This window comes from Ictidomys tridecemlineatus, chromosome 1 (assembly GCF_052094955.1).
Source record: "Ictidomys tridecemlineatus isolate mIctTri1 chromosome 1, mIctTri1.hap1, whole genome shotgun sequence".
Classification (NCBI taxonomy): domain Eukaryota; kingdom Metazoa; phylum Chordata; class Mammalia; order Rodentia; family Sciuridae; genus Ictidomys; species Ictidomys tridecemlineatus.
In genome coordinates, this window is record NC_135477.1 from 97,516,930 (window position 1) to 97,534,461 (window position 17,532).

At 35.7% G+C, this 17,532-nt stretch overlaps 1 protein-coding gene and 1 long non-coding RNA gene across 30 annotated transcripts in view; one reads left to right on the top strand and one right to left on the bottom strand.

Moving 5' to 3' along the window:
• The window catches only part of LOC110598164 (uncharacterized), a 165,084-nt gene that overhangs the window by 39,372 nt on the left and 108,180 nt on the right, over positions 1–17,532 (top strand). The gene's annotated exons all lie outside the window — the stretch shown is intronic.
• Mef2c (myocyte enhancer factor 2C) overlaps positions 1,067–17,532 on the bottom strand; it is a 148,370-nt gene continuing 131,904 nt past the window's right edge. For 17 of the 23 annotated variants that reach the window (XM_021726030.3, XM_021725949.3, XM_078044845.1 and 14 more), the window contains 5 exons: positions 15,085–15,257; positions 13,483–13,506; positions 12,348–12,477; positions 11,625–11,760; positions 1,067–5,735 (listed from right to left, as the gene is read on the bottom strand). In XM_021726030.3, the coding sequence (XP_021581705.1) occupies positions 5,414–5,735; positions 11,625–11,760; positions 12,348–12,477; positions 13,483–13,506; positions 15,085–15,257 (785 nt within the window). In that variant the 3' untranslated portion in view covers positions 1,067–5,413. The remainder of the gene's footprint in view (positions 5,736–11,624; positions 11,761–12,347; positions 12,478–13,482; positions 13,507–15,084; positions 15,258–17,532) is intronic. The other 6 variants (XM_078044853.1, XM_040273513.2, XM_078044856.1 and 3 more) reach the window with 3 other exon arrangements.

Sequence of the window (17,532 nt, forward strand, 5' to 3'; positions counted from 1 at the left end):
AGGACAGGCCCATGTGACAACCACAGGGGTCACATGAACACAAAGTCATCCTTCCTGGCCTGTATAATCTTGCTCACCCTTCAAAAACAAGTGAAAGGCTGCTTCTGCTGTATAGATGAGGAGGTGTCCACACTCTGAGCCTCTGTTCTACCTCACTAACGGCTGGCAAAGTGCTTCTTCCCTCATAGCACTTTGTTGACTTTTCTGAGAACACTTTCTATGACCCATTAGTTAATAAGTTTCCTAAAAGCAAGAACTACATCTTCATTCATCCTGGAATTTACCATGAACTACATATAATTATTGCTTAATAAGTGTTTGTCAAAAATGTATAAAGAGAACAAAGCAAAAACCACTGTTATTTTGAAACCACATGCAACATTCCCTGAGCTAAGTTCCTTGTTTTTCAGAGCAGGAATCACTGCTAATGCAAAAGTCCAACTTCTCCAGTTGGCTAGCAGTACCTTCTTGTTTTTCTTTTCAGTTTCCAAATTCACTTAAATTATCTTAATATTGTTCTTTTAAAAGGACATTCCTTTTAGGAACTATAATTAAATTTTGGCAATGGGCATATTTTGTAGTTTTTAAACATGTATGAATTCACTTAAATATTTAGATATGAGTCTGTGTTTTCAACTTGTTTTTTTTTTTTTGTCACTAACCTATTCTGATGAAAAAATAAATCTTCTGGAAATATTTTCTACATATTTTAGTTAATTATCTCATGATAATTTCTTTCCTAATGATCTTTGGAAAATTCTATGCATTTAGAAGGTTATCAGAGATCTTCATGGAAAACTGTTTTGAAAAAGAGATTGAACCACTCAATAAGAAACTTAAGCTTCCTACACTGGTGAAATACCACATTACCCTAAGAACTGTAATCCTGTTCACATCCCCCTCACACAGACACACGTATCCATCTTTTCATAAATTTTGAGTTGAAAACTGAGAAAGCTCATTTATGCTTGGGGAATATGCTGCTCTTTTTAAAAAATACACAATAAAGTGGAATAAATTTAAACAGCAAAACATTAATTAAAAAAAATGCACCACAGACACTGCATCACTAAGAAAGCCAGTAACTTTACTGAATTGTCTGCAAAATACAAATTATACCTTATTTCCAGCAGGAGAAACTTTTGAAAATTTCCCACTTTAATTCACTACAGACAGCTGAATTAAGTCCCTTGAGATACACAGATGTGGTTTAACTTAGTTATAACATCTTGTCATCTAGTGGCGACAAAGTCCAGCTTATGCCGCTGTGAGCCTCTATTTGAATATTTGTTGCAAATGCTTGTATGCCCTCATTTACAAGCTATTTTTAATTACTGTCATTTAATGGAAACAAGTCCCCAGAAAAAGAAAAAGAAGAAAAATGATACAGCAAACCATCTGAAGCAATCCAAGTCCTATGCCTACAGTGACCCAGGTCTATTTGCTCTAAGAGTACACCGATGCTGCTTGCAAACCACAACAGAATCCATTACTTAGCTGACCTCTCTGAATAAAACTGAGGTATGAATCAATCTGAGGTATGAACAGGGAAGGCGAAATGCAATACCCGATTATGAAAATAACCAAAATGGACAAATTTAATGTAGAAGATATGTGGCTTGGATTGCTCCACATCTTTGGTTAAAACATATTAAGAAAAGCCTGTAATTACATCTGTAGTCTGAAGCATTCTAACAGACACCAGAATTCCAGCAATCTTCAAAAGATCTGTAGTGGCAGGAAATTAACGCCATACAAGGGACGACATCACAGCAGATGGCACAAACGAGAACAGATGAAGTATGCCATGCTTAGGCAACAGCCTTTATTGAGGGTTCAAGTGGCTTCTTCTTCAATTTTTTTTTTAAAGAAAGAAATACAAAGCATTTACTCTCCGAAAAAACAAACCAAAAGGGATAAAGGAGCAAAAATGCTATCTCTAAATTAAAAGATAGGTATGTAAGAAAATAAATATGTAGAAGTGTGAGAGGGCAGACATTCTTTTCAAAAGTGTATTGGGATTTTTTTAAAATGCTCATTTTAGTTAACCTTTAAATGATCTAAGGATGACAGGTATTTTCATATTCATTATTACAAAATGTTAAATTCCATCTCTGGGAAAAATAAGCCATTTTACTAAAAAGCAGTTTTAAAAAGATTGAAATGAACAGCCTCCACACACCAATGCATACAATATACAGGTTGTGCAGCTTGTGAATACTGCATCGCTGTTTCCAATTTTTAAGCTCAATATTACCAAAAAAAATCTTTTAAGATAGGATTAGGTATAACAATACTTGAAGCTGTGTAAAATGCCACTTATGGTCTTTTGCTTGCACTTGCAATGAAGAATGTTGTCTAAAATGTTGCTCTAGGACAGGTAATGTAAAGTAATACTTTCTCAGGGCGCTGCCCTAACTCCTGGATACAAAGGATTTACTGTGATAAAAACCATACTAACTTTGCAAATACAATAAATGGTAAATTACAGAAAAGGCATAAGGGTAAATATAGACAGTGATTGTTTACAGAAAGTGACGCTCACAATCAAAAATTGTGCTTCTTCTCATTAAATCATCTTTAAAAAATTTTCAGATTATCCCTTCGCTATCTTGCTACCACTTTATATGAATTCAATAGTGGGAACAAGAGATGACTGGCATCCATTTTTGAGTGATTCTGTTCTTTTCATGTTCTTATAAAACTATTGTCAGAACTGCTATAAATAGCCAAGGCTTCTGCTAGTACTTTAGCTTACTTTATCTTCAGCGTTAGAAATTCACGTTTTCTTTGTTGCTGAGGCAAATTTCAGGTAAAAAATTAATATGGCTATTTCTTCATATTTTCATATAATGACCCCTCCCCACCCACTTGTAAGATTCTACTGATATTGATAGATGAAGTGTTTTGAAATGACAAAGAACATTTGTGATATGTTTGCATATTTAGTACACATCAAGTTATAAGGGTAAGTTATAAGGATGGGATCAAGTTTATGGTGAGGAAAATGATTTTCTTACTCTTTCCCCTGTATGTTTGTGTATGTCCGTGTGCATACACGAGTATGTATATTTTCAGGGTTGATTTTGTTTTTTTCCCTATGTTCCATGGATACCTTTAGTAGTGGGATATTATGAAATGATTGATTTTTTTTTGTTTTTAGTATACAAAACATTAGTACAAGGCAGGCTAGCATCCTATTTGGATACAACCAAAGGTGCATTGTGGTCTAATTATGGACTGCAGATCAAGTTAAGAAAAATATAGCCTCGTTAATAAGGTCTCTTGGCTTCTGCCACCCAGCGGCAGCCTTTTACAATCAGAAACACATAACAACTATGCAAGTAAGAGAAAAAAAAATAGGTAAGAAATGTCCTACACATGATATAGCAGTGCTGATATTACTGTCTATATCTTCTTTGCTGTGTATGTCAATGTAAATGATTGGAGATGAATCGACAGATCTTCACATTCCAAGAGAAGGTAATCATTCCTGGACTGAAATATCTTTTAAACAATATATATTGACTTTTTATGGCACTCACTTTTTGAAGGGTCTGAAATTAATCCCTTATAGACGAATATTAGACAAGAGTTATATTTTCTTGAAAATTAAAAAAAGGGACATAGGATCTTTAATGGGATTTCTTGAAATGGCTATTAAATCTCTTTATTGAAGAAAAAATAGATGACATACATGCTTTATGCAGAAGTGACATTTGGGGGTCCTGACACACCGGGATTGTTCAACAGTCCTATATTGCTGACAAGATTGTTAAGGGTCAGTTAAAATAATTAAAAATGGGTGACAAAGCAACTATCCCTTTACCTGCTTCCCTCTTGTCTAGCACCCAGGCTTTCACATTTTTCTTCTGTGGGAATTTATAACTCATTCACCAAGTAAACTCCATTTCACTTGTTTCTGGGGCTGTATTTGCAGGACATGTGCCCCAACACAGCTTCTCTATTCTGGGCATATTTCTAAGACACACATCAAATTCTAGGCTGAAAACCAACCATATACTTTAGGATATGGGCAAGTTAGGATATGCACTTACTGAATTCCAAGATGCATGGTGAAATGGTGAGATCAGAAAGGGGCCCTGCATTTGATAAAAATGCAAAAAACAAAAACAGCATGAAAGAAACTAATTAGTATATACAATGGATGTCAGTTGACCCAATAGATTGTTAATGTATTAAAAACAATTTAGAGTGTTGCAATGTGATATGTTCTAACCCCACAGGTTATCCTTTTGACAGCTGACCTTGAACTTATAAAATGTATGCAGAGTAAAAGAAATCAGAAAGAAAATAGTTACTCAAATGTGCAACTGCACAAATATACCCCCCTCCCGCTATTAAGATAACAAAACTTCTGCTATTACCATAATATTATATATATTAGAAAGCTATACACAAGCATGTTAATTTCACAGATTTTTTAAAAGATTCTTAATATTTTATATAATTAGAAATACACATTTCAAAAACAAAACTTCTACAAAGAGAAAACAGTTATCTTGGTTAGCAAAGCATGGAGTTCCTCATGGCTTAGGGTAGTGCTTTCTATACAAAAAGTCCTTTTTGGTTTTTTACAGGACTGTTTAAAATATCAGCGAAGCTATCAAGGGGAAAAAAACACATTTTGGCTTAAGTAAACTACAAAAAGCCACAAATGCTTTGCAAACTCTGTCTTACCTTTTATATGAAAATAAGCAAAATGTAATGTACATATTTTTATATTTTTATTTAATAAGAGATGCAGACCCAGATTTATTTATTTATTTAATTAAATACGTTAGCTCTCAAACTCCACTTTTTTTTAAAAAATAGGTATGGTCCTCTTTTAATGGTCTTTGATCCTTTTTAATGAGTGCCATACGCCAATGAGACACCTGCAGGTTTGTGAGCGTGCTCGGGATGTTAGGTGACCAGACATGTTCCTAATATTTGCCAGTGGCCACCCATTGCCGGGTCCGTCCAAACTTCTATACATTTTTCTATATGTTGCATAACAGCTGCTCTCTTTTTCAGTAAAGATCTGCCGCTTTTGGCAAATGTTTCCTTGTCTATTTACATGTAAATAACGTTGAACCTGCAACATGACACTATCTATTGTAACATACATTTTGCAAAGGAGCACAACAGTGAAAAGAAATTAGCCTTAAAATCTATTTTGTACAAGTGTTCTGTTGTACAACTCAAGTGCTAAGCTTATCTCAGCATTTCTGTTTATCTTTATACTGTATCACTGAGGCAATTTAAAAGTACTTTTACAAAACAGAGTACCTGACTTTTTTTTTTTTTCCACACACGGCACATATAATGCATATCGACCCCCCTTCCCCATTAAGGTATAGCACACACACACACTGCAAGAAAAAAAAAAAACTATTAAGTAATAATGTGATCATGTTGCCCATCCTTCAGAGAGTCGCATGCGCTTGACTGAGGGACTTTCCCTTTCGTCCGGCGAAGGTCTGGTGAGTCCAATGGGGGAGTGGAATTCATTCCGGTGATCCTCTCGGTCGCTCCCGTCGTAGGAACTGCTACAGCTGCTCAAGCTGTCAACAGGAGATCTCCCCGCCTCGTGGCGCGTGTGTTGTGGGTATCTCGAAGGGGTGGTGGTACGGTCTCTAGGAGGAGAAACAGGTTCTGACTTGATGTTGAGGCTTTGAGTAGAAGGCAGGGAGAGATTTGAACTCTGAGATAAATGAGTGCTAGTGCAAGCTCTGTAGGAGGAAAGGAAACCCAGTTACAGATGGAGGAGGCCTGGAGGCCCCAGGAACTCACAATTACATAACACATCAGCTTAAAGTCTCCCTTAGACACCAGAGCATGCCCAGAGTGAGGAGTGCGGTGAAGCACTTAGGGCATCACTGCCTGACAGTGAGGCAGGAGGTCTTTGTCGATTCACAGTACTAGCTGGGCCAGGCTTCATGAGTCACTTCTCTAGTTTCTGACAGTCTCCCTAAACTTAGAGGTTACTGTTTCAGAAGGGCTTAAGAACATGATGGAAAAAACATTCTGTGTCCATGGGATTTCTCCCTCCACTAATTCCAAATTTTAATTTTCTAAGGCTTTAAGAGACCCTGTTTTATCTTTGCATGAGACTTTCTTGATTTACTAAAGTCTGCGTTTGAAAATTATTGTGAAAACCTTGTGATCAATATAAACATTTCCTTCCAACAAATGAGCACTTATTAAATGGAGTTACACAATCTTCAGCCAAAGTCAAGAGAGTTCAAATTTCAGGTGATAGAACCCATTTAATGCTACACAATACCCATAACTCAGGACAAGCCTCAAAGTAGGGAAAGAGGAAGGAGGAAGGAGACTAAAAATTATCAGCAGAAATTTCAAATATTGGCTTAAAAATGAACTTTCTACTGCACTAAAATTGATAAATAATTAGACGTTCTTCATCCTTTCAGTTACATGGGATGATAATACCATTTTCCACAATGCCCATTTTCCACAATGCCCTCAACTTGACTACTGACAGTCGCTCTCTGATGGCATACTTAGGTTACTGTTCCTTTTATTTATGATTGGCCTTAATTGATGAATCTGGTGTTGCTTAAGGAAAGATTGTTGCAAAGAAGGATGTAATGTGATTTTACTGTGTTTATGATACTTAATCCTCATTTATTCCCAGAGAGTATAATTTTCCCTTCTTCCAAAATATGAGAGAATTTAAATACTTAGAATTCTAGAGAGAAAAGCATTAAGCCCTTCAGTGTAGATTAGCAATCACAATGAGTTTGATCAGGATAAACTGTGGTTACATCGCCAGCATCAATTCTGAGATGCGTTTATTGTTCTTACATTCTGATTGCATTGACTTCCATGGCCAGAGTCAGCATTACTTGACCATATTGTCAAAGAGTACAGTAATCTCTTTTACTGAGGAAGAGTCACAGTACAGAATTATCTATACAGACACACCCATTTTAAACAAAGGAAAGCAAGCCTACCTAGTAATGTATGTAATTATGCTGCTTTCCAGTGGAGAGAATTGGATGGCATTAACAGTGTCATTACGAGCACTGAGAGAATGGGTATATATTTCAGAGAAAACAGTGGAGTGACTTGGGGCTCGCTTTTGGGAGATGCCATATAGGCTCAAGATACATAAAGAAATAAAATTAGTCAGAAACGAGTTTATCTTTGAGTGATGTTTTATACGAAAGCACCACCTACTGGCAAAGAATTACTTTCCTTCTCTTATTAATAGATGAGTTAATGTAGAGAATAATATGGAGAATTATTTGCTTCTTTAATAAGCCTTTCTTTCTCTGATTTTCTGATCTTGTCAAATCAAAACAATCTTAGCCCTCATATCAAGATTCTACTTTATTTGTACTTAGAGCTATTTATTTCTAGTTTATTATTTTATAGTCTATATTAGTTTACTAATTTTCTCTGAATTTTAATTAGATAATCTGAATTAAGAAGATATTAAGATGGGGGAGGAAATGAACACTTGTATTTCAAAAAGATGTATAATGGTGGACTATTTTTTCTTGGTTTAAAGTTACTTAATGATTCATTTTGATGTTAGAGAAAAATCATCAATTGATTTTTGGAAGAAATAATTTTCCTGGTTCTGGGTAAGAAAGACTATTTTGCTAAAATTTGATTAAGTGATTCTACTATGGATCATATAACTGTTTAATAATGAAAGTCAATTAAGATCCTGAAAATAATGCTGCATATCAAAATACTTTTGTTTGCCCTTTGACATTTATATTGTGTCTTCCCAGGCAAGGTTAAAAATTTAAAATTTTGGTGAGTTGGACCAGTGTTAAGAAGTTAATTTAGATAATATAGTAAAAAATTTATATATAACATAATAATAATGACAGTTTTTGGAAGCTGCATTCTCTACTTATTCGATTTGTCTCCTAAAGCCAACTGGTGTGTATAGTTGAGCTGCACCTCTCTTCCATAAAAGATGGAACAGTTATTGATGATCTTTTCCCATAAACAGAACAACCTGTTTATCTTTTGGTGGCATTTCACTTGACACTGAAAGTATACACAAGCTGAGTAGTTTTAGGGACTAACTCTACAGTCATGAAAGGTAATGGCTATCTCAGACTAAGTTTCATTATACTGTATTAAAGAGACAAAACAGAATGCCTAGTCTCTGTTATTAAAGAAGTATTTTCTTGAAAAGAAAAGGCAGCATTAAAATCACTTAATTGTCTATGTGATACATTCAGATGTAAATGTGTAGGCCTACTTGTTCTTGAGAACAAAATATAAATAATTGTTAAATATTTCATATGTGTGGCTGGGGGCTGAAGAGGTTGGTGAGGAGAGAGAGATCAGACACTTAAGTTGCCTGTGTACCTTCACAGTTGCCTGTGAACGTTTCTACCTAGTATGGATGCCTTTGAATTGGAGAACACCTACCCTTCCCCTAAATTGTTCAGAAATCAAATGAGTGATAGTTTTATTTAAATTTTATATTCTTACCCCCTGGAATTTAGACAATCATAGTATAATTAACCTAACCTTTGAAGACTTGTCTCTACTCAAAGTTATCGCTCTCAGTATGTACTGAACACCAACATCAATGAAGTCAGTGTGTGGAAACGGTTCCAGGAAACAGGTTGCCCTCCCCCATATACTTTTAAGCATTTTTTCCTCACAATACCTTTGTTCTATTTATTTATTTTTATGTGGTGCTAGGGTCAAACCTAGGGCCTCACATGTGCTAGGCAAGCGCTTTACCATTGAGCTACAGCCCCAGCCCCTAGGTTGCCTGTTTTTTGAGGTGGTAGTTGAGAACAAAAATCTTGAGGGTCATTTTCTCAAATATGGTAAGCATCTCTGACAGATATGTCTTATCCTATGTAAAATAAATTTTTGATGCTTATGTAACTTTGTAATAGAAAATCAGATACTAGATAGTTTTTTACAAATATATCTTTGAAGTCACAAGCTTAAGACCAAAGAGCTCTTTTCCACTGATAAACTATAAAGAGCTCTACTATACTATGGGAGTTTTGAGAAAGAATTATTGTACTCATCTTGGGTTGCTAGGAATATCTACTTTGGTAGAGGTAAAAATCTTTTTCATTCTTTTCTTGGAACACCCTATTTATCCAAAAGAATGAGGCCCAAACACAAGTTTAAGAGACTACTTGGACTGAAAACACATCAACTCCTCATTGATTTACACCGTAAAGAATTAAGGCAGATCATGTAATTTATTTACAAAAATATTGCAACTTGCAGTTTTCTAAAAACTAGTGTAGTCTGGCATGGTGATGCATACTTGTAAACCCTGTAACTCTGGAGGCTGTGGTAGGAGAATTGTAAGTTCAAGGTCAGCCTCAGCAATTTAGGCCCTATAAGCAACTTAGCAAGACCCTGTCTCAAAATTAAAAAAAAAAAAATTTAAAAAGGGCGGTGGAATTAGCTTAGTAGTAGAGTACACCTGGGTTAAATCCCCAGCACCAAAAATAAAAATAAATAAAAAATAGCTTAACACTTAATTGTGTGAGTAAGGGATAGTCCTTGAAGGAACTCACTTTCAAAAAGCTACTATGCAGGTTTGTGTGTGAGAGAGAAGTGTGAGAAAGTGTGTCTGCATGAGAGAGAAGGACCAGCAAGGGAAGGAATGTAAGGGTCATTCTACTGATGTGAGGTATAAGGGAAATGAAATTAAAACTCCTAGACTAAAATCAGGGTCAAATTATGCACAATGCAGATCAGTGTTGAAAGAAAACTTGAACTGAATAAATTCTTCTACTAGAATCAAGGATGAATTAGATTCTCCTCATGTAATAGAAGAGAGCTTTAAAATTGTAGTATAGTTAAAATATGTGAATAAATATCTGTTTGTAAGTTAAAAGGCATAATATCAGATGTTATTAAAAAACAAGAGAAAGGCCCATCAGATAATATTAAATGGTTTTTGACATTGGCCATGTCTAGGGAAATCTAGCACTATAATGGATAAGTTTTGTGAAAATGAGAAATAAACATTTCCCCTTAGTATTGACAATAAGCTTGCACACTGGACTCAATGCTAAGCCATGGAGGTACAATGCCACTTGTATAGTTTAATTAATTTATTTTTTGGTACTGGGGTTGAACCCAGGAGTGTACTACCACTGAGCTAAATCTCCAATCCTTTTAATTTTTTTTTTTTAAAAAATATGATATAGGGTCTTGCTATGTTGTCCAGGCTGTCCTCAGACTTGCAATCCTCATTTCTCAGCCTCTTGTGTAGTTAAGATTACAGATATGTACAGCTGGGCCTGATACCCATACACATTGTAAAACTGCCTGGATGGTATTATGTACTTAGTGATAATTACCTGAAAAAGTTACTGCAATTAATGTCTATTCAGATAGTATTTGAGAGAAAATTTAGATGTCTTACAAAGAGAAACTCTGTTGCTGATCATAATTAATACAGCTTCATCTTTAATGATATTTCTAGATAGTAGAGTAGCACTTTATTATTTACATGGAAAGCTAGATTTTCAATGACAGTGATTAGTGAGATGGATATAAGCATATGGTGACTGGGTGAAGACTCCATCATTGGATCACTATCTGTGTAACATCAGCACTACATGAAAGCTAATTGGGGGGGGGAGTGAGCAAGGTAAGAGAAGTGAAGTTGTATAATATAAATTAGTGACTTTTATTCTAATCAATGGTTTATTCTCACTTCCATAACTAGTTAACTATAGGTAACTATAACCAAATGGCTCAGAAGAAAAGCAAAAGTGAGCTAGGCATGTAGAAAGTTTCTACAATATAAAAATTCAACTTTAATTATTTTATATCCTTCCTCCTACCATTTCCTTTTGAAGATTCACTGCCATTTTAGAGTTAGATTTTAAGTCTGTTGCTCAGTTGATATTTTAGTTTTGAAATCTTTTGTTTTATAATAAGTACCGTGAATTGTGACTTTAGGGCTTTTTTAAGGTTTGAATGCTTCCATAGGTAAATGACAAGTCATTTCTATGATAAAGACATATCTCAATATTACCACAAGGGGGCAGAAAGACACATCTTTGACCAGAAAAGACCAGAAATTTTTTTATACCCTCATTTCTAATTAGTATTGTATGTTTTTAGTATCTATACATACATTTTAAATAAAATATCTATAAATACACACGTGTTCTATGAGTATAAATATATGAAACCTATATGTTAACTGAATAGTTGATCCTATGAATGTTAGGTTCACATTAGCATAAACTATGTGGTTTATGTTCAATGAGAAAGAATTGCAAATGTCTCAAAAACTCAAAGAACTCAACTATATATGCTTTCAAACTTCCCTCAATAACTGTATGGAAACTCAACTAAATAAAAATTCCATCACTGATGTAAGTGGAAACAGATATAGCCTAAAACAATAAGGACATGATTTATCTCTTTACAGAGCTCCCCGTCTTCTTAAAGCATACGGGATATAATATTTACGCTCCTTGAGAGTTATTAGTCTGAAAATTACTTTTATATTTCTACAAAGTAGAATTTTACACTCTCTAATGGGACATGAAAACATACATTTAAAGATCGCATTTGTCATTTAAACACAGATTCTAGAGTTATACTATGAAAGAAATGATATTGCTTACCCCAACTGACTGAGGGCGGATGGTGGCATGTTATGTAGGTGTTGCTGTTGCCAGCCAGTTACTGAACCAAGATGAAGAGCACTGGCAGTGTTAAACCCAGACAGAGATGACAGATCTGCACTACTCAGAGAATACTCTAGAGAGAGAGAGAGAGAGAGAGAGAGAGAGAGAGAGAAAATTTAATTTGAAAATTAGCAAATGGTAAATAAAATTAAAGATTTTCAATTTCTAAATATTCTTGACTTGGATCAAATTTTTTGATCTGAGAGAGGGAGACAAAACATCAAGGATAATTGTCACTTAACAAGAATATATTTTTCACCAAAAATAAGTATTCCATGAAAGCCTTGAAATAGTGTAGTCTGAAATTCCAGTTCACTACACTACAACTGGTTTAACAGCAATTACATATTTTAGTGATCTAGAATTTTTTTAAACAATCCTGAGAAAGTGAGCTTTTTATTGCATCAAATAAATAACAGCTCAATTTCCTTGACTGTTCTTCTATTTGGAATTCAGGTTGGGCAAATAAAACTTTCAGTCATTTAAGAAAAAAAAATGTGGATGTTCATTTTGTCTTAGTAAACACAAGTAATGGCACAGTGCTCTGGGTACCACACGTGCTAGACAGAACTTTGTAGTAGGGTAAAGATAATAACTTTTTCGTCTTTCTTTTTAATAAAAATATTTAATGTAATATTTAAACATGGCAAAGCTACTCACCGGTACCATATGTTGTTGAAATGGCTGATGGATATCCTCCCATTCCTTGTCCTGGTAAAGTAGGAGTTGCTACGGAAACCACTGGGGTAGCCAATGACTGAGCAGACTGGGAGTTATTTATCCTTTGATTCTTTTAAAGTAAAAAAATATATATATATATTACCAATGGAAAAATTTTAAAAGTTAAAAATATTAGATTTCAGTATTAGTTTTGCACATAAAGAGATAACTTGATACAAAGCTCATGAAATTAATCATTTAACATGTGTCTCTATGAACTCTGCCAACCCTATCATTTACAATCCTTCAAGAGACCAGCTGTTGCCATAGTAACCCATTACATCAGTATCTCCTAGGCAACTGAACTAGTAACAAGTACCATAGCTTTATTATGGGTAAAAACAGACTATGTTGAGAACTGATGAAATATGTATACTGTACTTCCATTGTTTCAGTTTTTATTCAAATGCAAATTTAAAAAAAATTAAAATCAACCATGGTAGGTTTTATGTTCAGCTCTATGTACAACAGAGACAAGACAGGTAAAGGTTCATGTTATATTCTGACCAGCAGGTGGTGCTCTGACCACTTTCTTCAGATTGTTCTAAACTTCCCTCAAACTAGGTGGTAAAGCAGCCAATGCCTATATTTAACTCCTTATAGCAAGGAGATTAAAGATATTCATAAACTTAAGGCACTTAAATTTTTTGAAAAAGAGTATTTTAATTTTAGTTTTAAATAACAAAAGAAATACTTTGTGTGTTGAAATTTTTAAGTCTTAATATACTGAAAATATGGCCTCCAGTTACAGAGGTTGAAACAGAAAAAAATAATAATAACTAGACATTCTTTTCACCTATGAATGGTACTATAAATTAGTGGCACTTTACTATAATCGATGTGAACACATTATATTAAGCTTCAAAGTCTATTTTATTTTATATTTTAATTTTTTATTTGTTCTTTTTAAGATAAATATGACAGTAGAGTGTATTTTGACATAGTATACATACATGGAGTAAAACTTATTCTAATTAGGATTCATTCTTGTGGTTGCTTCTATTTTATCAGAGCTACCACCTTTACCTCAAAGCAGCTCTGGATATTTCTGAAGGGAAGTGTTCTCATCACTTACCAAAAGCAGGTCAACATCCTCAGACTGAGAGCATGGGAAAGGAGTTTTATTAATTAGTGTCTGTAAATATTTATAATTGGGCAAAATCTTTTCAACAAAAGGAAAAGCATCTTCTGATAGACACAACAGTTTAAACAGACTTAAAACCCAGACTCCAAAGATAACTCCTTACAAAGGCATTCTTTGTTTCCTTTAATGAGGTGTTTGTCTCAAATGTGAGGACAATCTATCTAGTTTTCAGTACAGGTCAGTGTCTCAATGTTCATTATATCGCCACCATGTTTCGAACAAAAAAGACTGCACTTTGAAACCCTACTTGCTGGAGGAGGAGGAAGCCACACCTGGCTGCCAGAGAGAGACCTGACAGGCCACTCACAGAGTCCCTGGGAAAGCATCAGTTTTAAGGGACCTGAAATAAATCTGCTGAGACAGAGAGCCTGCCATGCCTGGCCCACACTGCTTAGCTGTAGCCCTGTGGGAGGTTTTATTTATTAGACCTAGTCTTTTCCAAAGGGAACATTGAATATTATGTGATTTTTTTGGTTGATATTCAAAATTAATCTGCACTGTGCCATAATAAACTAATCAGCTCACAGGACTGTTTTACCCTGAAGCTTTCCACCGAGGAGAGAGAGAGAGAGAGAGAGAGAGAGAGAGAGGAGAGAGAGAGAGAGAGAGAGAGAGAGAGAGAAAGAGAGAGAGAGAAGAAAAGAAATGTAGAAATGTGTTTTCAGAATGATCTAATTTTTTCTACTGGATCTTTAAACAATCTCGCTCCTAAGCCTAGATAATTTGGAGAACACTGATATAAGCCTCTTTGTTGTTGAGTTTGTACCCACAATGTGCTCTTCATCTTAGGCACACAGACCCATGAGATAGAAAAATGACAGGATCTGAGAATATAATATATATTTAAATTCATATTACATATCTATTTATTTATTTTTCCTTAGAAGTCCAACAAACTCTTGTGATGAAGCATAACCTTGTTCTCAAAATGTCTACGGTTTTAACAGTTTGCTTTTGAGCTAACAGTTGTTTTCATGAAGAATATACATGCAAAAATGAACTGAGACAGTACACAGGCATGCGATGCATTAGGTATTAACACTGCAATATGTCTAAGACAGAAATTGCCAGTCAACAAGAAAAGTTCGTTTAAGAATTATGGGATTTTTCATTGTCAGAACCTTGAGGACATAAATAACTAAATATTGTAAAAATACTAGGCTATGAAATACCTCATTATCTATCATTCTGTTTATGGAATGTTATGATTTGACCAAAGTTAGAGCTTGATTTATTTTTTAACTATAAATTGGGAACCTTAAAAAAATGTTGCTCCAGAAGAATGTAGTCCTATAGAGAAGTTTACTAGATTTTTTTTTTCTTTTTCTTTCCAACATGGAGAGGGCAAATGCCAACCAGTTACTAGAAGTAACAGCTCAATAAATCAGGGTTCTATAAATATCATTAAAACCCTATTAGATAATAGTGTTAATTATTTGAGAGAACTTAATTCATAAAGTTAGACAAGTACTAAAACAGTAAAACATATACAAAACATCATCAACGTTTATTTAAAATATAGTTTTGCATTACCACTGATGGCATCGTATTCTTGCTGCCAGGTGGAATAAGGACTCGGAGATCTGGTTTACGGTTATTCATTCCTAAATTCATGGGGGGAGGAGATTTTGCTTGCATATTCTTGTTCAAGTTACCAGGTGAGACCAGCAGACCTGGTGAGTTTCGGGGATTACCATACCCGTTCCCTGTTAATACAAAACAGTGATACCATTCATATAGAAATCTAGACTCAAACATGTTTCTAAAGACTGTGCTATGTGAGAATAAAAATAAAAGCTAATGGTAAGACATACAGATACACACACGGAAAAAAAAAAAACATTGGATGACTGGTTTGGCCTCCGTGTAAAGAGTAACCCAATCATTTAATTATTTAATATTCCTCTGAATGAAGATTAAAACCCTTTTATGAGAAAAGAGCTTATATACATTGACTGGCTTGGAAATCAGCATATAATTTTTTTTCTATTTAAAAAATTCAGGAAGATAGTCAGACAGTCCTTCAGGGTCTAAGAAAAGCACAGAACTGGTCCTGCACTTTAATTGACTAGTTTGGTGGAGGCCTGGCTGGCGTGACTCACTCTTTCAGCTCATCGGTTTGGCTTTTATTTTGTGTATGTGTGTGTCCTTAAATGAAGAAAGGGCAGCAAGATTGTAATTTCTAGGATGTGCTGGGGGAGGGGAAGCCACTTACACATCTTGCTCTTCAGTTCCCCTTTTTTCTGGAAGTGAATACTCCCTATGGCTTTTCCTGCATCTGGTGTGCCCTCCTCACTAAGCAGTGATAACCCTGCAGCCTTGCCAGGATTTCCTGCTCACACAGATCTTTGAAAAGCAACTCCTCCTGAGGAGCTGAAGTGAAGCGAGGGCGCCTCCACTCAAGTTCTGGTTCACTAGGTGCAGGAAGAACACAGAGGAAGACCAGAAGGACTCTCTCAGGATTCTGTTTAGCTCCCTACTAATAGACGAGTGGGTATCTGAAGGCCTCCATTTTTCATATTCCGTGACAGGAAGAGCTACAGAGGTTGGCTGGAAATGTTACCTGAGCTGGAATGAGAGCTAACTTAGAAAGTCATGTGCTGGCTTCCTGCACGGCCCCTGACAGGAGAGTAAGACAAAACCAACTACTTGGTTCATGATGCTCACCAGGAAAGGAGACAGTTGCTTTCTGAGGCTCCAAAGGAGGCAGTTAAACCTCACTGTCACATTATCATCATCACAAATCACAAGTATCTCTTACTCCTGGACCAAAGACACTGTGTGCTATCCAGCGAGGAGGCAAGGACAGGGCTCCAGTTTTGAAAGGCCCTGAGCCTCCTTTGTGGTAATCCAGAAACCAAGGAACACACCCGACTGAGACAAGGCAGCCTAGTGTGAGGTGCTCACAGAGTAATTCTGATTAAGTTTTATTCATTTCCCAGGAGGGAAGAGGTTATCCAATAAAGATTCATGAAAGAGGAAGGAATTGGTGTGGGCCTCAAAAAAAAGGGCAGGACACAGGAATATAATGTTAAACTTGTGACTAAGTGCTGAGGAAGGACTGAGGGAGGAAAGTTAAACAGCACAGGCGGGGACACTGTGAGCAATCTGTTTAAAAGGGAACCCACGAAAAAAGAGGGTTCTTTGAGGACACGGATGCTGGGCCGTGGAGACCTTGAATTCCAGGGTGTATATGGTGGAAGTGAGACCCACCAGAGCTTTAGAGCAGAGGAATAGTGCAGGCCTCTCAGAATTAGGGAGGTCTGGTGGTGTGGACCCGTCTGGAGACCTACTGTGATGGCATGAGGTAGAGACAAAGAAGAACTGGAAAAGCAAAACATAGATCTGTTTCAGGAGAAATCTGAAGAAATATTTTTGAATTAAAGTATATTTGAGGCTCATTGCCTATAGCATATTTGTTCCTCATATCCAAATCACTTACCTGTCTCATTTCATGCATGAATGAACAGGCTGAACATATAACAAATAACTGCAGTATTAAATCTGTCAATTGGATTACATATACAGTTTTCCAAGTTATGGGGGAAACAAATACTGCCCCCCAACATGTGTTGAGTACACAGTCATTGCTTAAGATATGTTCATTGATGTTTAATGTAAATTACTCTTCTAAAACAAAACTTGAATAATTAGCTAAGGTTTGGAGCCAGGCACAGTGACCTTCACCTATAATCCCAGCAGCTCAGGAGGCTGAGGCAGGAGGATGGCAAGTTCAAAGCTAGCCTCAGCAACTCAGTGAGGCCCTGAGCAACTCAGTGAGACCCTGTCTCTAAATTGAACATGTGAAAAAGGCTGGCAATGTGTCTTCCTGGTGAAGCACCCATGAGCACAATCGCTGGTACCCCCCAAAATAAATACATAAAAAGAAAATTAGCTAAATTCTCTATGGCCAGCTAAATTTATAAAAAAACTAAAATGACCAGATAGTTAACTTAGACAGCATTTTGGTGGCAAAAGATG